The sequence below is a fragment of the Stigmatopora argus genome, chromosome 6 (genome assembly GCF_051989625.1).
Source record: "Stigmatopora argus isolate UIUO_Sarg chromosome 6, RoL_Sarg_1.0, whole genome shotgun sequence".
NCBI lineage: Eukaryota > Metazoa > Chordata > Actinopteri > Syngnathiformes > Syngnathidae > Stigmatopora > Stigmatopora argus.
Genome location: NC_135392.1, coordinates 14,574,261 through 14,600,823, shown reverse-complemented (window position 1 = coordinate 14,600,823; position 26,563 = coordinate 14,574,261). Strand labels below are relative to the sequence as shown.

General features: G+C 39.4%; 1 protein-coding gene across 4 annotated transcripts in view; it reads right to left on the bottom strand.

Annotated features, from left to right (window-relative positions):
- LOC144075293 (forkhead box protein P1-B-like) overlaps positions 1-26,563 on the bottom strand; it is a 95,738-nt gene that overhangs the window by 39,507 nt on the left and 29,668 nt on the right. For all 4 annotated transcript variants that reach the window (XM_077602171.1, XM_077602170.1, XM_077602173.1 and 1 more), the window contains exons 3-4: positions 22,856-23,024; positions 5,419-5,517 (exon numbers count right to left, since the gene is read on the bottom strand). In XM_077602171.1, the coding sequence (XP_077458297.1) occupies positions 5,419-5,517; positions 22,856-23,014 (258 nt within the window). In that variant the 5' untranslated portion in view covers positions 23,015-23,024. The remainder of the gene's footprint in view (positions 1-5,418; positions 5,518-22,855; positions 23,025-26,563) is intronic.

Sequence of the window (26,563 nt, the reverse complement as noted above, 5' to 3'; positions counted from 1 at the left end):
ATCTAGATAGTTAGAGAGAAATATTCGTGCCAACGTACCGTGACGAAGAGTGGCTCTATACAATTTCATGCCAAATTCCGTCAGCATGGAGAGTAATAATATTTCATTTTCAGGCAGAGTGGGAGCGGAAAGGGGCTGGGACCAACAAAAAAAAAGTTCACGCTCCTCTGTCTCTCTTTTTAAGAGCTTCTATTGTTCATTGCCAGTATTATCAGGTGTCTGATGTATGGCGACTCAAAGTTGTTTGGTTAACCTCTAGATTGCCTGTACTTCAAGCTTGGTGGTCCAACAAAGCGGGAAAAAAAATCTAAATTACAGTGATGGGCCCAGGCAATGCCCCGATACACCTCTGAAATGCAAGTATGTGAGTCGCTGCGAACGTATATAACATATAATGTATCTTTGTCACCCACTTTGTATAACAGAGGTGTTGGAACCAGGTGGGGGCTGTTTTCACATAGTACATTAGTACTGTCATTTTCTTACTATAAGCTGCTACTCCCGCCCCCCGTTTTGAACCCTGAAGGCAATTTATGGATTTTTACAGGCTAATGAGCTGCATGTTTTTGGTGTAAATAACCCCAAAAATATTTTGTATACCAACTCCACTGTTGCCTATACAGGTATGTGAACAAAGGCCTTTGAGAGCATATCATGGTGCTAATAGATCACACAAGTAAATAAAATGTTTTAGGGTTGCAGAAGAAGAAGGCTTAATAGGACAATTGGAAGGAATATCACACTATCATCACATACCAGGTAAGTCTTGGCAATTAAGCGGAACTGATGCAGTATCTTCACTGCATTATCAAGCGCTGCCTAGTGAATTATCATCTGCATAAGATTCCAATTGCTTAAAAGGATAGACAACACCTTGACAATGTCCATCCAAAAGGAAAGAATCTTCTTTAATGAAGTAAAATGACAAAGCATTTTCTTTTAACAGTGTTTAATTGAGGAGACACATATTTTAAAAAAAGATAGCTAATATTTTTCAGGAGTAGCCAAAAGGGATGTCGGACATGCTTAAATGTCGGGACTATTTTGGCCAGTAAAAACTGAGTATCAGGGATTGTCCAACTTACTCGCCACGCATCATAGTTTATATCAAAGCGCGGGCCCATCATAGTTCTTTTGGTGAAACCACCTTTAATGGACTCAGGAAGTGAAGCAGGCAAGTGGGTGAGTGAGAGAGTGAGTGAGTAGGTTGAAAATAAGTTAGTTTGGAGGGAAAGGACAAATGAAGGCCTGGAATGATAAAATGCCTTCCAGCGCTGTGACTGGAGTTGATTCGACATTCATCAACTTGGCTAAGAGAGACCCTGAAACACAGCAAGCCCCCAAGTGCTTGTTTGCTATGTGGAATTACGACAGATGACTTCATTGTGACAGAATTACCCCAAACCTAGATTTAATCTATACAGTGCACATAATACATTTTTACAACATGACAATGACGAAAGACAGCAAAGAAGACAGCTTGATCCTGGGGTTTCGTGCAAGCATATGTCTTGGTTTCGTGCTGATCATGAAGGACAGACCGTCTCACCTCAAAGCAATACACATGATTTCATTAGAGAATCACCCCGAGACTTACCATAAGTGAAAGAGAAATATAAAATGTGGTGTCTTTTTGAGAATTATCCATTTGAGTGAGGATTTAGGAGAAGAAAAAACAGTTTTCAAAGTAATTTTACATTTGACAAAATCCACAGGAACACAATGTGAGATTCACTCTTCTGGAGTGGTTATTTTCATGAATTAATATCAATTAAAACAAGAAATACAATAGGCAGGGGACACCCTGAATTGGTTTGGAGCCAATCAAACAAACCACCAAACAACCATTCACCCTCACGCCTAGGGACAACTTGGAGCGCTCAACTGGCCATGCATGTTTTTAGGATGGGGGAAGACCGGAGAAAACCCACACATGCACAGGCAGAAGATGCCAACTCTTCACAGGAAGGTCAGATTCCACCGGGGATTTAAGCCTCAATGTCAGAACTGTGGGGTAAACGTACTAACCACTCTACAACCGTGCTGCTCTTAGATTTTGTGTTTTAAAATTTGTCAAATTTGGAGCTCTGTTATCATCTTAACATTTCATCCACATGAAGCACGCATCTAGAAATCCTTGTCAGAGTACGCAAATGTTTCCTTTTGTGCTCGCTTTACTTTAATCCCTATTTTGTTTGCAGAGGCTTCTCTTTTCATTGACTTTCTTTGGCAAAGTTACACTGGCATTTGAGGCCTGGTACTAGCATTGCAACATTTCTGCCTATATTTCTTCAAATTATTATATTTACGGGGGGGTGGAAAGGGAAAAAGTTTCAGTCTCTGTTGTCTGAACTCAGTGTCATGTGAATATAATAATAACTGGTCATATTTTCTCTTGCTTACCACCACTTTGCAAACGGGCAACAAATATTTTGACACTCTGAGCTACTGGCTGACTTAGTTACCGAAACACCTCATAATGCTGTCTCAGATCACCCTGCAGCACTGGCAGGGCTGCAGCTGACAGCCGTGGCCTACTGCTCTAATGACTTACAGATTGGTGCGCTGTAGTATCCATGTGTCAAGACAATGCCATAGGCCTATTGCAAAAACAGTAGGAGACTAAAAGAAAGAAAGCCCACAGCTCCTCCTCATCCTGTCAGCAAGAGGACTGGCCCCTGGATTGTGTCACATCACGCGCACCCCTAAGAGACCACAAATGAAGGATGCATAAAGCGCATGCAGTGAAAAAGGGGGGGGGGGGGGGGGGGGGCGTTCAAGGGCCACACAACAACTTAAAGGGCTTTCATCCAATATACTGAAAAGACATTATCTTTTGACCTGGAGATACCCTCTGTGAGCCAGCACAACAATGGTGTTCAAAGACTAAGGGAGCTAGAGTGAGCGAGATCAAGAACACTGTATTGAGGGTCCACAGAAATATGTTAAGTTCCCTTTTCTCAAGGAAATAAACAACTTCTGCTATGATGCAACTCAAAACTGCCTTATGCTCCTTTTTTGAGACGTACCAGAAGTAACCTACATGAAATAAAGCCGGCACAAACAACATGAGTTGTCTGCTGATCAATCAGTCACTGAGCCAATAACACAAATAATGCTGCCAATGCTGGCCAGTCGTGGCTCACAAAGAAATGTATTCTGGGCATCAAATCGTTAGCAAAGACATCATGTAGACATAAGATCTTCAAGCCCAGCTGAATAATGCTTAATCCCCCTACAGGAGGTTGATTCTTTCCCTAGGATCCCTTGCAATGAAATGTAGTTGGCTTGGATGGTGAGCGATGACAAAAACTAGCTTCACCCCCCTTTTCTGTGATGTCGGTGGACTATCAGCAAGGGTCCGACAGTGTTGTTCCTAATTACCTATTTCTCCATTCCTGATCCTACGGCGGGCATAATTAGTTACCTGGGGCTGCAATCCAATTTGAAGTGATGACAAGAAAGTGATCCATGAAAAAGTAATAAGTTAAATCCAATTTGAGCCTGCTTCTAATTAAATGCACATGGAACTAATGAGTCAAACCCTACCATTTCACTGATAATGGTAATTAGCGTGGTGGGAGTTGTTGGCTCTCATCGTTGTGCCACTGTAGGAGTGAAGTGTTAAAGGTAAAAGTGACACAGGTTCTTTTAATTACACATGCCATCCTGTCAATGTAATTGAATGACTTTTCGACCAGTCAAGTATGTTCCGCTGCACTCCAATATGCAACGACGCTGTTTGTATATCAAGGATGATTAAAGTGCCTCAAGGCGAGAGAGTATAAACCAGAAGCATCTTTTATCCAGTGGCAGAAAAAGGTTGACAGATCTTTGTGTGAAGGCACCTTGCTTGGAGCTATGAAAAGAGCTATTTAATGGAAATCAAGAACCCTTGTCTCTTGTTTGACTACTAATACTACTATGAAGTCATTGTATTTTAGATGTTGTGTGCTTACTGAGGTTCATTATTCTTTACTGGAATAAGAGAGAATTGTAGAATAAATGTCTAAATCTCTATCTCCAAACAGGTTAAAGGTCTCTATGCACACCTCCTTGTGCTAATGGGAAGAGCACTGAGATGAACATAGCCTTTCCCATAGATCAGGTGCTTTTATGAGGTTTACTACACAGCCTAATAACTGCCGGATCATGCCTTTTATTAACTAGTGTGGTCCAACAGCGAATCATTATCCCGGGTGTATAATGGAGAATAGTAAATGCAGCAGTGGCTTATTTTTAAAAGAGGACAGTAGATGAGTCACTGAGCCAGACTGCAATCTGAGAAGCTCGCCACAAAACCGAAAAAAAGACAAGTACTCAAAACTCATTTTCACACTCAGTGTATGAATGCGAGACAAAAATTGTTTGGGACTGAGATTTGTTTAATTAACAGAACATGCAATTCAGCGATAAACACCCTCTGGACATCTGGCATTTGCATTCCTGCAAATTTAACCAAGCAAAACCTAACAATAGACAACAGGCAATTTGTGGTGTTAGTAAAGATATTACAGCAAGTCTGTGTTGTATTCACACAAAGTGGGCCTGTGTGGGGTAGGGGTGGCGGGCATCTCTCTTTTCAAAAGCTGAATGACAGCTTGGCCACACTCTCTGTATACATTAATAAATTAGAATTCAAATTTTGTCTTTGTCTGCGGAAAGATGGCCAAGTACCTTACTATCTACTATGTACTATTCTGTGACTGTGCTTCTCTCTGTTGACCTCTGAAGCACAATTCCCTGCCAGGCTGGGGAAACTGTTGGGTTTGAACCCTTTAACGTATTTGAATCCTGACAAATATGCACACAACGGAAAGGTCATTGCAGACATATTTCATCCTCTGGAGCAACTCTAAAGACATCTGCACAACAAAAAGGCATTTTCACAACCTGACATTAGACCTAGCTGCTACAATGGCTCATTAAAAAGGGCCCCCAATGGGACAGTCAAGGTATTAAATATTAGATATACATGCTCACAAAGAACTGGGCCTCCCTATTAATCATCAAATATGCCCTGAAGTTGTTAGCAATTTCACCAAAATAATACAAACAACTGATTCCCTTGTGCAAGTGAGGATATGCCAGAAAAGCAGAATACACAATTAATCTCAATTTATTCATGCAGTCTTAGTACCTTAGTAGTAGCAGTACTTTTACCACAGAAGAAGTGTACTATAATATGAGTTAATGTTAAGTAAAATTGACTTCATTGGATAGTTTTGATTTCTATTATGTGTACCATTTGATACTTACCTTTGGGTGATACAGTTTTCAATTAATGGGCATAATTTTAAAAAAAAATCTTCATACTAGGACACATTACGACATATGGAAGCAAGTTCTGTTTACATGCAGGTTGGAATTGAAAACAAACACACAACAAACTTATAGATATAAAATATTTTACAATACCTGCAGGTTTTGATCCTTTTCGTTTCCTTTGGGAGATATCCGGCCAATGTCTTGTTGAAATTTCTGCTGGAGAAGTAACTGCCGAGCTACCTGGAGAGTCTGAAAGAGAAAATAGGTTAAATGATTTTTTTTATGAATCCCAAAAGAAAAAACTGTCAAATCGTAATAAGTCCCTGGAGAACACAACTATGCCCACGACCAGAGCATATGCACAAAAACAAAACAAAAAAATCTATTCTCTTCTGATGAACAAATAAAAACCACACAGAATTGCTTTATACTCTCTCATAATATAACTTATAGGGGTAAAGTTTGCGTAAATAGTTATAAAATGACAAAACACAAAAAGAGGGATAGATGGGTTCCATTTACTGCATTTATATTGTACGATACTTATCAGTGCATTTGGCTCTACTATAGCTCTGCCAAACTCCAATCAAGAAAGCAAATAAACAGCTTTATGACTGCTTCAAATATCTGTTAAAGGACACAGCCTTCTCAGTGGAAAACAAAATATAGTGAAGTCACATGTTTATTGCTCCAGCTACTCCCTTTTCCCTTACGATAAATAATCAAACATGCCATCCAGAGCAAACAAAACTGAGGAGTGCTGGGGGGAAAAAAGACTGTGGTCTTGAAAACGGTCAGCGATACCAAGAAAAGCAAGCGTTGTGTTCCCACAGCGAGCTGGCCAGTCTCACACCTCCACCAGTAAACCATCTGGGTAAATAACCAGCTTCATTCTTTCCGCGATTCTCAGATGATTGCTCCCACAATGAAACAAACAGTCGGGGGCACATCGCTCATCTCGTAGATGGAAAATCTATCAGTCGCCCCTTCAATTACTGGAGCAACATTGGGATAAATGTGGCGATCCAGGATGTAACGTGTCAGAAGACAGTACCATGTGTACCATATCTGAAGGCTGCACGCTCTGCAAAACTGTTCTGCTGGAGAGCAAGAAGTGACGATAACTTGGTGATGTCTGAAAAAACTATTTTGTATTTTAAAACAAAAACAGAAGGTGCACAAAGCATGACTTGTCAATGATCGGAAAAGTGCTGCTTTGGTAGATTTTTATTACTGAAAAACATACTGTAATATACTTCATAAAATATAACATGCCAAAAATTGTTCCAACAACAAATATGTTCCTTCTTTCAAGGATGTCAACATGTTTTCTTTTCCACTGTATGTGATGACAAATGCAGTTAGATGTGTGTGTGTTGGAGAGTATGTGTGGGTTTACAACCAAGGGTGTTGGAACAAAGAGTTGAGTCAACAGGATATGACGGAAAGTTCAGACAGTAACGGATAAAGAAATACATTTCTGGGAAGCCTTGCTTTACATAAATCTTCAGGAATATTAAATAAGAACCGTTTACCCATTGCTCCAAATTTAAATCATTCAACCGATGGCTACATCTAGAGTGTTAGACTGCTATATAACATGATCTCTGAGTACAGATAGAAAAAAAAAGGTAATCCCTCAGCCAGCCCCAGGAACATGTCAATTTAGTAATGTAATTTTGCAGGGAATTAGGAAGACTATTAGCCTCATTCTATTCATGTCAACATTATATGAAATCATTTCTCTAATTATAGCAAGGACAATAATTATGTGATCCCACAATTGAGGGAAAAAAGTCATGACCATTTTAACTTCTGCAAATTAAAATCAAATTGCTGCCTGATGGCACAAGACTAATTCTTCTAGGTTACAACATAATGTGACTTTTAAAAAAAGGCGATACAAGAAAGAATGGTTACTTCTTTACAGGGACCTGTGCTTCCACCTTCAGGAATGTTGCTGCCAAGCCTGTATGCTAAAAAAACGGCCTCGAATAGAAATAACCGAATGTGATGGACGAGTGGTTGTCACATCTGCCTCACCGCTCTGAGATCAAGGGTTAAATCCTGGGGTCCCTCCGTCCTCTGTGCAGTTTGCACGTTGCTCCAGTGACAAAAACCTGCACAATGGGCAAAATGGGGGGTCTAAATTTTCCATAGGAGTGATTGTAAGTGGGAAAGATTGTTTATGTGGGCCCTGTGACTGACAGGCAAACAGTACAGGGTGCTGCTCAAAATTAGCCGAGATAGGCTCAGCCGTCCCCGTGACTCTCGTGACGATTAGCAGTACAGAAGAAGAAAATAAATGAATTGTCTATACATGTTCACGTAGTACCCAGTTGACTATTCCAGCATTTCCCCCTCCTTCGGCTCTGGTATCTATCTTCTTTTGATCTTCCATTCAGAGATACTGGTCACTTGAGATACAACTCCATTCTGATAACTGCTTTGGCCATTTGTGATAAAGTGAACTGCTGACAGCCTTAGGACATCTGTCACACCGACAAATTAGGGCAGTTTTTCTTGTCTGGACATTCTAATGGGATGATTTAAGCAACATTCTTGGCAATTACAGTAAACGGTTAAGGCAGTTGACCATGCAAGCGTGTTAAACATGTCCTCTGACAACTACACATCAGAAAATGCAAATATTGACTGATACAAACACTGGAACTATTGTCCTATTGTGTGAAGGGCTATTGTTTAAGAGGTTAACATGTTAATATGTAACATATAAAAATGGCTTTAAAATCAACATATATATTAGTGAAAAAAGTGAATCCCTTAGGGCTTTTGATTAGAAAACAACCTGTAGCAAATGAAAAGCTTTATCACCTACACAGATTTAGCATTTGTCGTATGGAGTCATCTTTTATTTGATCAATTTTACACAAAATATACTGATATATAAGCCGAATCCATTTTTATAGCATGTTAGTGAATAAAGGGAAGAGCATCTCTTTTGTCCCTGAGGCCATCAAACTGTGATAAGAGAACTGCTAAGTACTGGATGTCTTTATGTGCTGTCTGCACATGTGGATTATTTACAGGCTTTGGAGTTTCCTGCTGCTAAAGCCAGCTCTGGGTGTCTTACAAATCCCAGCTCAGAGCATTGCCACATAGTCATGTTGTTTCTCAGATGGATTCATCACATAAGCCCCTCCCTCAAACCCCCGAAACAACAAAAAGCGGACCAGCTTCTCTGTGCACAAACAACAACAATCAAACAATCTACCAACAGCCAGTGGGCTTGTATTTCATGGGAATTATTATATTCACTTTAACTGTGGTATGCTGAACATCAAACTTGCTTAATGCAAAGCCGGACAACGATGAAAGAAGCTAGAGTACAGATGAATACAAGTAGAAAGAAACTTGTTTGTCGAGGTATTTGAAGTCATTGGTTGCCACTGATGGCAATAGATGTCCAATGCTTTTGAACAGAGCGAGGTGGCAGTGATTTTTTCACACTGAAATCTCGCCAACGGTCAATTAAAGTGAAGCATGCACATTTATATATCAATGACGTAAATGTAATGAGTATTTGCAGGAGCCAACAAAAATGACATTCCAGGCATTTGCAACACAAATTTTCTTGCAAATTGGATCAAAAGACATCATAAATGATGATGCAATAATAATAATGATAATGATGATGATGATGAATGAACGAGGTCACCTCAAAGGTGTCTAATAGAGTATTACCTTTTGTATTGAAGAGATTTCTCGAGTTCTACAACTGTCTGTCTGCTGTCGCTACAGGTGGTGGAGACCTTGAACGTAAAATGATTTGAAACAGATTGCTCCTAATTGCTAGACGATGTGCAAGCAGGTGTAACTAGATCCCTATGGCCACAGAGAAATGAGATGGAATAAGAGGTGCACATGTTTTCATAGTTGTGCGGGAATGGGTGGCGCTGTGTGCGCTTTCAGTGTATTTACTTAACAGACACGTATCACAAGACATTATTAGGCAAGGGATGGCAGCTCAGAGACAGCCAGCAACAACACGAGTAATAGGTTAGCCCTTAATGTAGTCCGTCTTACAAGATAGCAGGCCCTCTGGTTTCCGTCTGTGGCCTCTGTGGGGTTTCGGCAGCACGGGCCTAAATGTCAAGGTTATGCGTTTGACTTTCCAGCTGATCGTGATTCTGCACTCACCTGACATTGCTCGCTTCTGTTATTTCCTTTCAAAGACAAGAATCAATGCTCCACAGTGGCACTTTAAGTCAAGAGGTCCACCCCATATTGCACATGTTCTAGTAGATTCCAAATAGTCAAATTCAGGAACATTTAATCATAGAATTTAAATTCAGTTGTTTTTTTAACTCAATGTTATCATAAAATGTTCCTTTTCATCTCATTAAAAAAACAGGTAAAATAAAGGTTCGGCTCGGAACGATTTTGAGGGACTCTGAAGAAGAACTGTTGGAGTATGTAATGGGCATGGAGGTAAATCGGAGAAGTGAAGAAGGGTGTAAACAGGCAGTTCAACCGGGTGGAGCTTGGTACTTGCGAGGTCACCCTTGCCCTTGCACCCCTCGCTTACCCAGTGAGGTCAGCACAGTTATGCAGGCCTGACAGCTTCCGTTTGCTGTGTATTTTGCATTTGTTTGGATTCCCTAGCCTTGCTTAGCCAGCAGCTTAACAACAGATGGCTAAAGAAGGCCTCTATTCAGAGTGGTCTGCATGTGAAAATCACACCAAGGAAAGAACACATAATGCAGACAAAACACACAGATGCACCAAAAAGGCAGCGTATGCAAACGACATGGATTGTTGAAGTTGAACAGGCAGCAAATACGAGAACAGTAAATAAGCTTTTCCACGCTTCATCGATAACTTTTTGTTGCCAATTAAAAGAAGCGCGCTAAAATGTGACGAGCCACTTCAAGAGGCACATGGACGTGAACACATGGATGATGTTCTGATTATGCCCAACATAGATGATTCGATCACTGAGCAGATCTCACTAAAGGCATTTTCTTCCTTTGCATGCCGTTATTAAATAGGTACAGTGTTTATTACAGCGTCACTGTGGCGTAAACCCATAAACACAGCCCCAGAGTACATGAGCAACTATCAAGTATATTGTTTCTCTCATGAGTCGCTCTTCCGCCTCAATTACGCCTCTCAACTTCAGAGGCTCAGTATGATAAAGTGGCAGTAAAAATCATTCACATTAATACACCATTGTGCATCTGCTGCTAAAGGTAATTAAAGAAGTAAATGACTCATAAGAATAGACATATTAGGCAACTGGGCTGCCTCATGAAAATATGTACCATTAAGATACCGCATTTTCTTATTGGCGTCATCAGCTCCAGTAGAGCTTATAGGCTCTTGATGCTGATTTAATCCACTCCACTGGAAAGTCTATCAGTGCTCGGTCGCGTGTCTCTTATGTCTATCCACCTTGAGCCAAGTACTGTATTCAAATTTTAGCTTCAGGTTTTGCTGTGAATGACTCTATCGTAAACGAGGGAGGTCACACAGACAAATCAGACAGATGTACAGTTTTGGTGCATGGTGACAGGAGGCAGATGCCCTGAAAATAAAAAAAAGCCTTTTTTATTTCCTGTGTTATGCGCCAATGCACTTGTAAAAGAGCATCATACACTGCCTTGAAATGAGTTCAAACTAAAAGTAACACTTCAATGCACTGTATTTCAAGTTTTCAATGTTTCAAATATGAAAAACTGCTGACATTCATTTTTTGTATTGCTTATCCTCACTAGGGTCACCGGGGTGCTGGTGCCTATGGCAGTTGGCCCTGGGGGAAATGCAGACACACCAGGAACTGGTCACCACGCAGTCAAAAAGCACATATTAACACGGATAAAAAGAGCTCAGGTGCAATTTTATTCCATCTTTTGTTCCAGGCCCATGATGCCAAAGGATATACGCACAGCAGATCTGTACAATCAGACTCATGTACTAATACCAATGAAGAAGTTTAAGTGTGAGAGAAAGACCATAGATGCCAACTGTGCAGGACTGACACGAAACATGCACTCCTTAGGATTGCATCTTTGTTAGAAGTCTTGCATCACTTCATAGATGGGAGTGTTGTGCTTGGGAAAATGGGCACTTCCAAAAACCCAGCGTGAGACCCTGAGTACTGTGAGTGGATTTTTATCATGCATGACATGAATGGTATTGTTTAAAATGGGAGACTAACGTTGCTTGGTTTGTAAGAGACTCAACCTTATGATACATTTGAAACGTCTGGGATATGACTGGTAAAATCCAGAGATCCCCAAATTACTGGGAGTGAATAGAAATGAATGTAGTCAATGTGAAGCTAGAGAAAACAGTACCTGATCAGAAAGGGCAGTCTAAAATACAGTGTATATCAAGAGTAAAGGCACCAATCAAATTTGGTCAAAGACGTACCTAACTTTTAACCACAAAGCCACAACGAAAATGACAAGCCTGATCTTAAATATCACATAAAGGATTGTTCAATTCATTGTCTATGATGACTTCTGGATCAATAATATAGTGGCAATAAACTTAAGAAGAAGAAAGGAATCGTAAAACTTTAGAAATAATTTTTTCCTCCAACACCTTAAATACTTTAGGCGACCACTGGTAATGCATGTGCCCTCTACTTAAAAGATGGTAAACAACAATTTAGGAATCAGGCATTACAAAGACCCATTTGCATTCCGACGTTCTCCTTATGTGAGTCCCGACATATTATAAGATGGCAGGAGGAATTCTCACTGAGTGTTTTGGGCAGACGAAGAGGACTGAATGAATCAAAGCCTCGTCCAATTGGCTATGGATTGAGTTGCAGCCGTCAGAGACATCTCCCTGGGAATAGCAGTGTCTCTGTTGAACCCATTCCAAGATGGGAAATGTGATCCTTTACCGAAACGAATAAAAGAGAAAAGGAGGAGGGAAATCGGATTGCTTCAGACACAGAGAAGCAATCTCCTATGGAGTCTAGACATGTCAATCGCCATGCAAGGGTAATGTCACAAGCAGCCAATAAGACTTACGGTGGTCATCCAAACAAACTTATTTTTTCGAACTCATTTTGAGTCTTTTTTTAAACAAATCATAAATAAGGAATCTAAAGTTACCAGTACAGAAAAGGATCCGGTTGTCAACTGCAGTTTAGACATTTTCCAAGCAGAAATTTGCAATCTATAAATATTGAAGATATTTTATCTAGCTATCCCTGCTAACATTTTAACTGCAAAATCCCAAAGAAAGATCATAACAACTAATGTTTATTTATGTATTTATTTTGCTGAAAATAATATGACACATTTTAGCAGTAATCACAGTGTACTAAGCTGCACTGGTGGACTTTTAGGTGCTTTGTGTCATTTGGAGCAAACATAGTACTTCAGAGTACCTCAAGGTATTTACAGTATGTCCTTAGCAGAAATTATAAAGACAAAGCCTTAAGTAGAGTGCAGATGGGCAGGAGTTTTCCTGATTTAAAAAAAAAAGAAAAGAAAAGAAAAACACTGCAGGAACCAAGGGCATGTGGGCTATAGAGATGCTTGGCTGGTAGGAGGTTGGATTTTACACTGCTGTTCAACTCCATTAGCTGCTGTGCGAGAGGGGCGCATCTAGCAGCACACGACCTGTGAAGAATCTTAGATCCCGCTCTATCTTGGAATGGGGATTGCTGCATTAATTCTAGGACTGTAATCTCTCAAGCACGTCAAATTACTCTCATTAAGCCCAAGTAGAAAACTGCCCCTGTAATAAGTATGTATAAAAAGAAGTATTTATTACCAATAATCACCTATTTAAGACGAAGTAGCTTACAACTGCTTTATTTTTGCTGATTATGTTTAAAAATGGTGAACCAAGGAGGGGCACATTATAGCAGAGCCACACAAATGCGTGTGTACACACACACCTGCACAAATACACAGCTCATGGAGTTTACGAGAGGAGTTGATACAGTGATTAAAGGGGAGGGCAGTGGGATATGGTGCTCGAGGGCCTTGCATAGGACATGCCTCACCTGGTCATAAAAAACACACCTCTGTCTTTAAGCAGGTACCAGAATCACTCTCAGTGGGTTCACTTTGAGGTGAATCACTAAAGAATTTACATGCTAAGCGGCACATGCCATCACGGGGAAAATGCACATGAAGCAGGCTGTTCTGTAACAAATACATTCTCTGACCATCGCTAGTGCATGTGCCCTCCTTTTAGAAACGGATAGTGTGCTCTTATTTCTAATTTGCAATGCATATTTATTTAAAAAAAAACTCAAATATATATTGCATGAATATGGTGGTGTGAAATGAGCTCTGTTATTTTTCGTATCCCTCCCTATACCAGCATGTGAGTATGACTAGTTTTTAGTAGACTAAAATTACATGACAAACCTAAGCATAGATTGAATTAATGATGGTGATTGGTGTTCATTAAGAAAACAAGCCATGAATTGTGTCAGGGCCTTTTAAAACAGACTTTTCAATTCATTTATGTAGGGGTGCTGGAGCCTACCCCAGTTTACAATTAACAGGAGACGAGGTACATCCTGAACTGGTCGTTAGCTAATCGCAGGGCACAAGTTGAAAGCTATCATGAGATTTCAGTGTTGCTGTCAAGGCAAAACATTTGAACATGATCCAAATAAAGAATTGCTCTGTGGTGTACTAAAAAAAATTAAATCTTTTTATTAGTCCCCTGCTTCTTCAAGTTTAGTAGAATTCCATAAAAATAACTCCTGTTAGAGGCAAGTCTGTTACATAAAAAAAAGAAAAAAATCCATCCAACACGAGACAATATGATGATTTTCCTCAACAAAATCAATTAAAACAGGGCATCAGTGGGTCATTCATTTACATTTCAGAATAATTACCTGTTTTTTTCATGTACTAATTTACTTCTTTATTCATCAGGGGGCTCTAATGTCTGCAAACCAAAAGAGCACGTTTTATGTAATTATTCAAATTAAACAAGAATTCCTTTGAGAAAATGTCTGACAGACCACGACGCAGCAAAGCTAATGTGCTCCAAAAACAAACTCCCCTGAAGGTAAATGAGGGATTCTATTAGAACTCAGTCTACATACTTTCAATTCCAGCATTAGTTACTCAATCAATTAATAAATGAATACAAAATGCAGATTCAAATAAAGTATGACTAAAGAGTGCCTGTGGATATAAAGGCCAGATTCACTTGTGTCCGTTATGTAGCTGCCGTTTATACATATATGCCCCAAAATATGCATAGCATAGATGAAATCATCACTAACTATAATTGATCCTGAGCAAAAATGTATTAATGCCTTAAGTGTTTTTTTTAGGTTTTTTTTACAATTTGAGAATAAGTAAACTGAACATTGGGATTATTTTGATCGTGAGCTTTTTATTTAATTCCCTAAACAGCTGGTGAAAAGAACACATTCCCTTGCCTGCTCCGGGTCATGTTTAAAATAATCTGTGCCCGAGCACACACAAATAGAATGGTTTGGTCGGAAGTCAGCAAAAAGGGTGCACCTGCCAGTATGAACTTTTCTTTCCGAGCGGAATATGTTCCATGTAAATGCCAGGACATTTGGCTTCAGTGTAAGATTTAAATCTGGTGTTCAGACAGGGTATCAGGAGATACACATAGAAGGAAAGACCAGCAGCTGCCTCAGTCAAATGTTCAAGGAACTGGTAAATTGAGCTATCCTTTGGTTAAAAAGGCAATGGCAAATCTTAGCACCGCAACAATTTCCAAACCTACTAAATCCATTCTTGATAGTGCCTCTGGGTTTCCTTGTGGTTTTCTTACTGTGTAGTGGGGTAGATAGGAAAGAGGCCTCAAGAGCTCATGAAGCTGATAATTGATCAGGTTTCTAAAACCACTAGTTTCATGTCTCATGACCTCCAAATCCCAACAGCCACTTTTTCAATTTAACACTGACATGACCGGGTCTCGCAACATTGCCAGGCGAAGACACGTCTGTGACACTTTTGAGCGAACACTTTCTGCTGATTAAAAAGAAAAGAAAACATTTTCTCTTTCTATCCAGATGCATTGTGAGGTGGGCATCAATTTCCTGTGTCAACTTCCTCACCAAATCAATCCCATTTAATCCACAGCCTCGCGCTCCTATCTTGATTCCTCTCAGGATAAGGACACAATTTATTGTTTTCATCGAGCATGAGTGCTCAGACAGTGAGCACCAAATTACTCGTGGATTGAGATAAATTTGCCACAAATCACTAATTCAATCAGTCCTCAGTGCCAGTTTTATTTTGAAGTGAGGATACTATCAAAAGATCACAGCATCAAAGTCAAGTTTGGACAAGTGTTACCAGCTATAAACCACATGAAACCAAGGGGTACACGTGAAGGTTTAAGCATTAGATTCAGCTATGCAGCTTGGTATTTTGACGTAAAGTATCTCTATATACCTTCATGTATAGCAATGATGAATACATTTTAATTTTAAAGCAAGAGGCCCATTGCATTTATGCAATTGCTAATTGTTTTAATTCTGGGTTGATGATTCCAAATCAGACTTTTTTGCAGATATACGACCCCAACCAGCTGTGAAAGTGCTGTAATATGTATGTGGAAATCACATATCTATGAAAAACTAATGTTGGCAACCGTTCAGAAAATTCTATTCTATATGGAATATGATTTTTTCTGATGATATTGTGATCTACAGTGAGATGAGGGAGCAGGTAGAAGAGAACTTAGAGAAGTTGAGGTGTGCTCTAGAAAGTGTAGTAGTAGTAGTTAACATAATGTGCATAGCAATAAAAGGTTGAAAGAAACCCTGATTTAGATATAGAGAAAAAAATACAACACTTATTCCATAGATCACTTATTAAGACTAGGTATTACAATAGTGAAATAATTTGAAGAATAAACTTTGCCTAGTTTGATTCTTTTTTTATTACTCTAGATATTTTACCATATGCCATCCAAAAACACCTTCTTTCTGGTTTTCAACTTTTATTTGGAGTGCTAATGTTTATTTTGAGCCTTTGGCTATCCATGGGCACAATCATTAGATATCTGCAGAGGGGAATTGAAAAATTAATCCTATTCCGTATTTAGCACTAGTGAGATTTACTGGAGTTTGCATGTTCTTCCCAGGCCTGCGTGGGTTTTCTCCGGGTTCTCTGGTTTCCTCCCACATTTCAAAGACATGCACGGTAGGCTGATTGGACACTCTAAGTTGCCCCTAGGTATGAGTGTGAGCATGAATGGTTGTTTGTCTCCTTGTGCCCTGCGATTGGCTGGCCACCAATTCAGGGTGTCCCCCGCCTCTGGCCCGAAGTCAGCTGGAATAGGCTCCAGCACCCCCGTGACCCGAGTGAGGATAAAGCGTGTCAGAAAATGAGATGAGATAAGATGTGTGATTTACTGGAAAAGATACATGCACTGACTGGGTGGGCAGTATGCATTCAAAGTCGTAACATTCGCAAAGCATTTATTTAGCAATTTGTCCTGAAATAATTCACAATTCCCACCAACAATCAACCATTTTAGTCAATATTCAATAGCTCCACTAGCAAATGTTGGCTCAATCAATAAATTACGTTTTAACCTCTGGTATTGTTTCTTTAATACTAGATCGGAAACAGAACGGTCTATTCAGATTCCAAAGCCTGTCAACCACTCTAATCAAGCAGAAAATTGTCATAAATATTCCTTTCTGCAAGATTTCACATTCACATTTCACACAGTGCCTTGATATTTTCTTCAAACCTCCAGGGAGTACCTAATGTAAAAAACAGTTACTTGTGTTCAAGGCTCATGTTTCTTCAGTTAAATGCAGACCATGCCCTGCTCCTTCCAGGGGAAAGAAATGGGATGGGAGGGACGAGGAAAGACATAAAGGTCTTATTTTCTGTGTCATTTAGCAGCTAGTACTGTCACCCAGCCATTACCATTACATCGTGTCGAAAGTCGTAAACAAGTAAATAACAGACATCACTATAAAGAATTGGAGCTCATTGTTCATTTCTTCTGCTGCCAAATTAGGACAAAAAAATGATGATCCTCTTGTCTCCTGAAAACATTCGTGTTTTGTGTACAAAAAAATAACATTACAGTAGGATTTAGGAGAAGCAATGTCTTTAGTCACTCTAAGTATTTATGGCACCTGTCATTCAGATGATGCAGTGCTAACATCACTGTTATTTACAACGAGCCATTTCATCATGGTGTATCATTTTCCTTGGAAGGCAACTATTCACCAGTGAACCCCAGCCTGCACCATTGTTCAACTCCAACAAGGAGCATATCACTTTTAGACTTCTAGGGAAGATTCTATTCTTCATTTAGCCATCTATGATGGTTGAATGTCAGACTATCACCTTTAGTAGAGACTTACGGTACTCGGACGTTTCGTCGAAAGAAATTTGGTCCCCAGACGTTTGGTCGACCGGACGTTTGCTCGACCGGACGTTTGCTCGACCGGACGTTTGGTAGAACAGACGTTTGGTCGCCGGGTTGTTACTGTTGAAACCAGCTCTCAAAATTATAATCATGAGAGAGAGAGAGAGTGAGTTTAATATCTAAATATCTAATATCAAAATATCAACAGTAAACTGTCATAATTTGACAGCGAGTGAACCCGGCGACCAAACGTCCGTTCTACCAAACGTCCGTTCTACCAAACGTCCGTTCTACCAAACGTCCGGTCGACCAAACGTCCGGTCGACCAAACGTCCGGTCGACCAAATGTCCGGGGACCAAACGTCTTTCGACGAAATGTCCGGTCACGGATGCTTACACTACTTAAGTGGACATGCCAATCTACTTCACTAACGGCTTTTTTGACAATCATAAGCTGCTACATTTATCATTAAATTATATTTTTTGATGAGTACTTAATAGAAATTTAAAAATGCCAGTGTTTTTCAGACTGACTTTAAATTCGCACCCATCAAAATAATATTGTTGTTGTCATACAGTTGTTCTGCAGACGTTACAATCTATGTTTCATCACTCATATTAAAAGTAATACAACATTTTAGGAGAAAAAAAGGCACAAAAGAACTCTCAAACAGAAGCCCATTTTAAAAATAATTGTAGTAGTATTGGATAAATAATTGCTAACGGAATCCATTAGCTTTGATTGCAATCACCTTGAATTTTGATGCAGCAAGGAAGTAGGGCCCTACATAGAGGCGTAAATCCTGCAAGCTGTGTGCAAACAGTTGAAACAATTTACACTTGAAGTATGATACAAAAAAGCAAAAATAAAAACACCCGCTGTGTCAACAAATTATGAATAAGTTACTGTAGGAAAAACAAAATTCAAGACAAGAATTAGTCTGGCAGTGGAGATGACACCCACTTTACATACATCAATACAACACCTTTCCTCCTCCAATACCGGATCTTGAGCACACATTCTCACACAAAACTTTAGAGACTCTTTGCAAAGCACTAAACAGTGCCTTAATCGGACACGGATTAGAGGCTAATGAAACAAATAACTGTTTTAAAAGAAGACAGCCCTGCTATCAATTTCAATGGTTTACAGTATCTGGGCAATTCCTTTGGGTCCATTCTATGTTAATTGGATCTACATTGCACTGGCATTGGGGTGTTAACAAGCACAGCCTATGAATATTAATTACCCTGAAGTTTTATGCATAGGAAAGACTTCACTGATACATATTAATTCTAGGAAGTTTTCAAAGCAGTGTGCTCATTAAAAATGAATAGGTCCTGCGCCTCTGTTTTCTCAGGAGCAACTGGGCTTTCTTAAGTCTTTCAAGTAGCAGTGCAAAAAGAATGACCTCTCTAAAAATGGCATTGTTGTTCAACTACATGTAAACCTCCTGACCACATGGCTTAACTAGATAAAATAAGGTTTTGTAGCAATTGCGATGTCGCAATTCAGAACAGCCAGGTTAAAAGGCTTGTGTAGTACTTGAAGTTCTAAGGTCTTCCTTATGATTTATAAAATCACTGGTACCTTTCTGTGGTTCCATGACTAAACAAAGAGAAACCTAGTGAGATCATTTAAAATGACATCTGTCACAAATCATCTTAAAGTTTCTGTGCAACTTTTCCTAAAATCTTGGAGGGTTTTCAAATTCTATACCCCTCAGGGTGTTACAATTTGAAAGTCTGACTGAAATAATATCCTTGTTTTTAAAATAATTACGGTATCTTTTTTCACCATAGCTATGCATCTGTGATTAATAATCAGATCACACATAAATTGCCAGAACCAGCACAGAAATTTAGCCTGTAATAAAACTGTCATGTGCTGTGGTATAAAGACAGATGTTGCCAGTTGTGTGATAACATAATTAATCTGTTCTGTGAGGGATTCCATGAAATTATTCAAATTGGACGAGCACTATCATTTTACCAATAAAGTAATTTAAGGCAATATGCAGTGTCATAACACTGATGTTATCCTGTTTCACTGATTTTCCAATAAGAGGGATCCAAAGCTGTGCTGGGCTTCATGTGATATTGTGATATTGTGAAAATATGAAGAAAACAGGGGAAAAAACCTGAGAATCCCAGAGGATTCATTGAAAGACTGAGGATAAATGATTTCAGAGGGATGGCTTACAGTTAATAATAATAGGCATTCAAAACTCAGATGGATAATCACTCAACGCATGTCTAAGATTTAGTCAAAAGTGAAGACTGCAGCAATTCAATTAAAAACTACAGCAACAGCGCCTAATTTGAATGTGTATAGGACACATTGCAGGGAGATGAGTATCCCCTTTAATTTCAGCGTATTCCAAGAGTTAAGAAAAAGCATAATTTTCGCTATGTTTTTAGGGTCATGTTGTAAACAGAATTTCAAAATTATATTTGTGTTTTGTGAATTTCGAATACAGTTCAGGAATAACAATAAAATTATATGAGTCGACTTCTCTGAATTTATCGCGAGGCATCTTATTAGAGGTCATTTCCCAGAATAAAAAAATAGACCATGCTCATGTGTGTGTGTGTATATGTGTGTGTCTTGAGTACTGACCAAGTGTACTCCAATAGCTTGGTTTATCACCAAGCCCTCTAAAGCCTGGCAGAATGGAGGTCAATGACGGTGGGCCTGAGAAGTGGATTACCACCTTCATAAACCTCCACAGGGAATCATGTATGACTTGCATTATGCAAACTTGTCCCCACTCAGCTCTTTCCGCTGTTATGCGTGTTATTCTTTATTCATTTTACACGCATTACTTTGACCATCATGAACATGTGGTAAGTGAGAAGAAAATTTAATCGGTTGATCCATCAACTATCGCGAAAAAGTGCCAATCAGGTGTAGTGCAAACAGTCAGTGTATGATATACACACAGTTATACAGAATATGGGGGTGCCTTGAGAGCAATGAGTGATAAGCACTTATAACATGTACCACAGACAGTGCACTATGGGCAAGCAGGATTCCAACCTCTCACCCTTTGATCACTGGACAAGTCATCTACCAATCGAGCCACACAAATAGTGCATATTTTCCATTTCAGAAAGTGGGTTAAGGAAATGGAAGGTCAACCACCTGGATGCGCGTGTGCACGTTTTTTTTCCCACGTATTGTGCAGCAGGTCTGATGTTTCACTACTTCACTGAAAGATATCTTTGTGATTTTCTTCTCCGTCTTTCATTTTTATCAAGCTGTATTTGAATATAATAACGTTAATAGATATGCTTGAGTTAAGCTTATGGTCCACTTCCCCCAGATTTGACTAGTCGACAAGATGAATTCCCCTGTCAAAATCAAGATGATCAAACAGATTACAATTATTTCACCCCCCGTCTTTATTAATGAGGACTGTCTTTCATTGTTATATTTCCTAATAAGAATAAATGATATGTCACTGTCAGGTTTGTTGTGCCTACCCAGTTAAGACTGAGATTGTGTTTGAAATTGAAAAGACTTCAGACTGATTTTTTCTCCTTTTTTAAATAAAGCTGTTTTTACTAGGTAATTTGAAAGATGTGAAGGGAAAAAGAAACTGTCTAATAGTGTAAATGATGGATAAAGAATCTAAGGAAGTAGTGAGACAATAAAGGGGTAACAGAAATGTGAGACACTATTTTATCAAGAGTTATAATAAAAAACACTAGAGAACATATCATATGTGTGGGGGTGTGGGCATGTTTTCTAAACATGTTCCTGGTAAACAGGAACAACCTTAGACATCTCCCCCTCCTTTTCAGAGTCATGAATCATTTAACAATAAAAAATAAATAAATAAAAATCGCTCTTCAAAACCAATCTTTCTGCAATTATACCTAATACAGATAAAAACGATTTATTGATTTGGTTGTTGTATAATTTGACGATTATTGCTTTAACACCTTATATAGTGATGCTACTTGCAACCCTGTTGTCTTAAAATACTAAATCATAGTAAATGCCTTTGGTAAAGCATGAAGAAAAAAGTCAACAAGAATTATGTTTCAGTGCAACTGTTTACACAACTGTGGCCTACAGTTATTGAAATTTTATCCATGGTTTTCTATTACTAGTGCAGTAATGAATTCAGTATGGCTATGAATTTGGCACTGGCAGCATGCTCCCATTGCTATGGAAAAAAAAAGGGCCAAGATGTAAAGTTGACAGAATGAGGAGACAGAGCAGTTCTCAAGTGGCCTAAAGGCTTAACACGTTTAGACAAGGTGGTTTGAGACAAAATGGCCAACATTTTTCTCGCAATACAATACTATTTATGCTGAAACAATTGTGAAATTGTTATTCTAAATGTACCATTCATCAATTATTATCACCTTTGAGCTTGTAAGGACATACGCTCTGTTATCAATTTGGTATCATCCTAATTGCTGTTAACTGATGAGTTTCACCAATGAGTGCCATCAGTTTGCCTCCAGGTCGTGGTGAAATATTATTATGCGATGCTGAACCATTGCTCAGTTGTTCACCTAAAGAATTATTGCGCTCTCGAGAGCAAACATTGACGGATATGCTGTGACAACAGTCAGCTGCACGGGGCCTGTGCATCATCACCAAACAGCTCCTGACAACAGCCCCGGTTGCCCTGTCGGCGAGACTAAGATAGCAGACGACACACTGATCTTTTCAATGTTGTTTCCTTAAACACACTGTCGTATGCCACACATAACACTGACACCAACAGAAAGAGGCTGTCTTTTTTGCTCTGACTTGAAAAGGGAGAAAATGTTTTGGGCTTTGGTGACATGCACTGTGATGCGCCACTCCACAGCTCATTGGTTAACACGTCAACGTTTGGCATTTCCCTTGAGTGTAAGGTTTGTTTACAATGAGCCAAGGAAAATACTGCCATTTCATTGAATGTAATCTTTTTTCCCATCTGTCAACAGAATCTTCTTGCACCTACACACTTAAAATATGTCCGAACATCACTATAAATATTTAAGAAATTCAGACGCCGCATGCTACGGTAAACACATTTGCGACCAAACACAATCACACAGAGAGAGCACTTCCCCTCATTTAAATATTCAAAAAGTGCCTCAATATACATAAATAATAACAGTAATGTGTTTATGTACTAGATGTACTTTGAAGGTGAATGAAATATTAATTGGCACTTAAAGAGTTGGTGTGGGCCTGCTGATGACATGTCTTAATGAAGTGAAGACAGGTGTAAAAGGGGGAATGCTTTACCTGGTGCTGTTGGAGATGCACAACATCAGCTGCAGTCACATCATCTGATGGTGTGGCACTCTTGTGTTGTCCTTCCTTGGAATCGTTCTGCATGCTTGCGCCTCCATTTTCATTCAACGGTCCATTACTTGTTGTCTCTGTCCCAGATTCTTGCATCATGACTTAAAAACTTAGAGAGAGAAAACAGGGACAGGGGGGCGAGAGAAGGAGAGACAAGGTCAAACAGCTGTTAAAACACGCCAATCAGGTTGTGTTACAACTCCAGGACAAAATATAAACATCTGTCATATCCTTCCTTTACAATTTGACTTTATTGCACATATCCTTGTTGGTCTTAGCTTGCCTGTATCTTGTTTGTTCTTCTTGCACTAGTATGGAAAATATGGAGTCCAATTCGGGTTTGTTTGTGTTCTCCGTCATGAAGTATAAATAAGGGAGGTCGAGGGGGGCTGGGGTGCAGGACATATCGGAGAGGAACCCAACCTGAGTTGAGTTAATGCAGAGGAGCCCAAGAAAACACTGGTCCTCCAAAACAAAATACTTTCTGTGGAAATGGATATATTTACTTGCATGGCTCCCAGAAGAACCACCGCTCTCAATGGCCTTTTAATGGGAACCAGGGCGACTACATGAGGTGTGCCAAAAGACCGCTACGAGAAACAACGATTGCAAGGTTGAGTGAAAACAGTGTAATTCTCCAGGGCTGTTCAATTAACACCAAAATGCCCTTTTGATTATAAATACCAGTAATACCAATGGGATGTGAGCGAAGAATGTGGTCGTTTGGATTTGTAATGCATATTACCGAAAGAACAATCATTTAGAACAAACAACAAACAGTATACAATTATTTGCAGACAATTAGGCGTATTACTGTCTGAGTGCAGATTGTAAAAGCCACGTTTACATATCGTACTCACATATGTAGGGATGCATTATGCAATTGTAACACTTTTGGTCATTAGCACCTGTTTCATTTCATTGGTAAAATGGTTTTACAACAAGTGTGCACTGGTTGCAAGCCTCAATGGTAAAACTCACCAAGCCAAAAAATTCCAGGTTAATGAAGCTGACCAAGTCAGGCAGAACCAAATGTACTTGCCTGATTAATAATTTATTTGAAACTGAATAATTGCCTTTAGAAGATGGGGCCCGATCATGAAAGTCAGGAAAAATGGACCTAAATACAGAGTTATGGGGTATCACTTAAAATATGTAATAGGACGGCCAAGGTATATTAATACATACTCGCTTTGACAGAGCATCTCTAGTGACGCAGATCTAAACAAGATGCAGACATACCTCGACACCATTGGGGCACACACTCTGGCTGACAGACAGGAAATTGAGGTTGACAACTTGTCATTGAGAATATGTGAGAAGGATAGGTGAGATAATGATCTCATCCCCACATTATTTAAAAATAATGATAATAAACACCATTTTTCTTTTGAGGTCGTGAAGTGTCTTATGTGGTCTTTGTGAGCCACAATGAACATGCAGACATACATTTAGTACAGTACGACTCCATCTACTACAAAGACCACCTAGCCAAGAGAGACATCTGACACAGTGGCCCGTGCTGGTTCAGTGGTGTCACACCACCCCCCACACTAAGGAGCCTTTCTGAACAGATCAACCCAGGCCTACGGTCCTGTTCTCTGGGATGGATATTTCCCCCCTCACCCCATCCCCACATTGCTCCCTCTCTAGACAGATGTTGACCCAGCTAACCCCTCCAGTCTGGCATTTACTCCCTCTATAATGGGATTTTTTTAAACTGAGTAAAAGGAACAGCGTGGGATAGGAGACATCGACTAACAACTCCATCTACAGGCCAATGCACATTTCTTCTCCTGAGACACTGCATTAAAGGGTCATTCATCAAAAAAAAGAAAATACCATTCAATGTCTACGACACGTGGACTGACAATCATATTTTGATGCTTGACAAACCAATATAATCCCCAATAATGTATTATGGAATAATCAAAACCGAAATCGTAATTACACATTTAAAACTAAAGGATATCATCTCTGGAAGCTCAGTAATTATGCCATAGTTTGGCCTGCATGTTTCTTTATAATGTATGTTTATTTTTATTATATCAAGTCACCCATGGTCCATGATATTTTGTACCCTTTTCAGATGTTTCCATTAAACGGGTGTGCAACTGTAAATTACAGGTCAGGGGTCCAGATGCAGCACTGTTATTGAGGTACAGAATATACCAGTTCCTACTCCAAAAACAAATATACCATACTGTATGTATCCAGGACAAAGAAGAACAGTCATAAAAACAGACTTGAAATTATGGGTGCCACTGTTTACAGAGTTAACTTTGGATCCTTTTTTTAATACACCATGTATCCACTTTGTTACGTCCTGGTTTACTTTTCTGTTCTACACATTCTTTCATGCCAAACACCTTCTTTTAGATTTTTATGATAAATATAGAGAATGTCCAGAACTCATCCACCTAGGTAATGTGTCTTCCACTGTTTCACACAACCTTTCTCGTAATCTAATCTTGGTCATGGTTGCTCAGAGTTCTATGGCTTAAACAGGACCACAATCCACCCAAGGTAGGTTTGGTTGGCTTGCACAGCTGTGCTTTGACCCTTCTCCATGTTGTGTTTTTCCTTAATGCTCAAGACAGTCAAGCTTCAGCAGCCATCTGCTACAATTCAGCGAGTTCTCACACAATCCCTGTTTACACAAGCACACAACAAGAGCACAATTCTTGAGTGAGATAAGGACACACAAAGGAGGGGACAAAGATGAGTCATTCAACATTAGGTTTCAGCTTGGTTGCTAGTCTAGACAACACAACAATCTGTACAAAAGTTGGAAAAGAGTCACTCTCAAGGCTTTAGAAAAAGTTCATGTGTTGCTGTATTTTGGCGTCTTTTTCTGGGATAAATTCACAAGGTTCTACACAAATTATGGATAATCAGTGTGCTCACATTTATGTATTTTTAGCGGTTAAACATGCATGTCACGTTGCAAAAGTACTGCCACATTCCTTGAATGTTCTCAACTAAAACAAAGATTACAATCGCTTAATGATAACCTAACTTCTCCAATTCCAAGATTGCACCTGCAAGTCATTTCATCAAAAGAAAACAAACACATTCAACTACAGTGTCAAAAAAATAAAAATAAATATATATAGGCGCCCTGATGGGGCAAGTGGTTAGGGCGTCGGCCTCACAGCTCTGGGGTCCTGGGTTCAAATCCAGGTCACGTCCACCTGTGTGGAGTTTGTATTCGGTTTCCTCCCACATTCCAAAAACATGCATGGTAGGCTGATTGGACACTCTAAATTGCCCCAAGGTATGGGTGTGAGTGTGCATGGTTGTCCGTCTCCTTGTGCCCTGCGATCGGCTGGCAAACGATTCAGGGTGTCCCCCGCCTTTGGCCCGGAGTCAGCTGGGATGGGCTCCAGCACCCCCCGCGACCCTAATGAGGATGAAGCGTTTCAGGGAGAAAAAATTATATATATATATATATATATATACACACACACACACACACACATACATACATACATACATACATACATACATACACACACACATATACACGTGTATATATATATACACATATAAACGTGTGTATATAAATATATATATACACGTGTATATATAAATATATATATATACACATATATACACGTGTATATATATCAATATATATATACACAT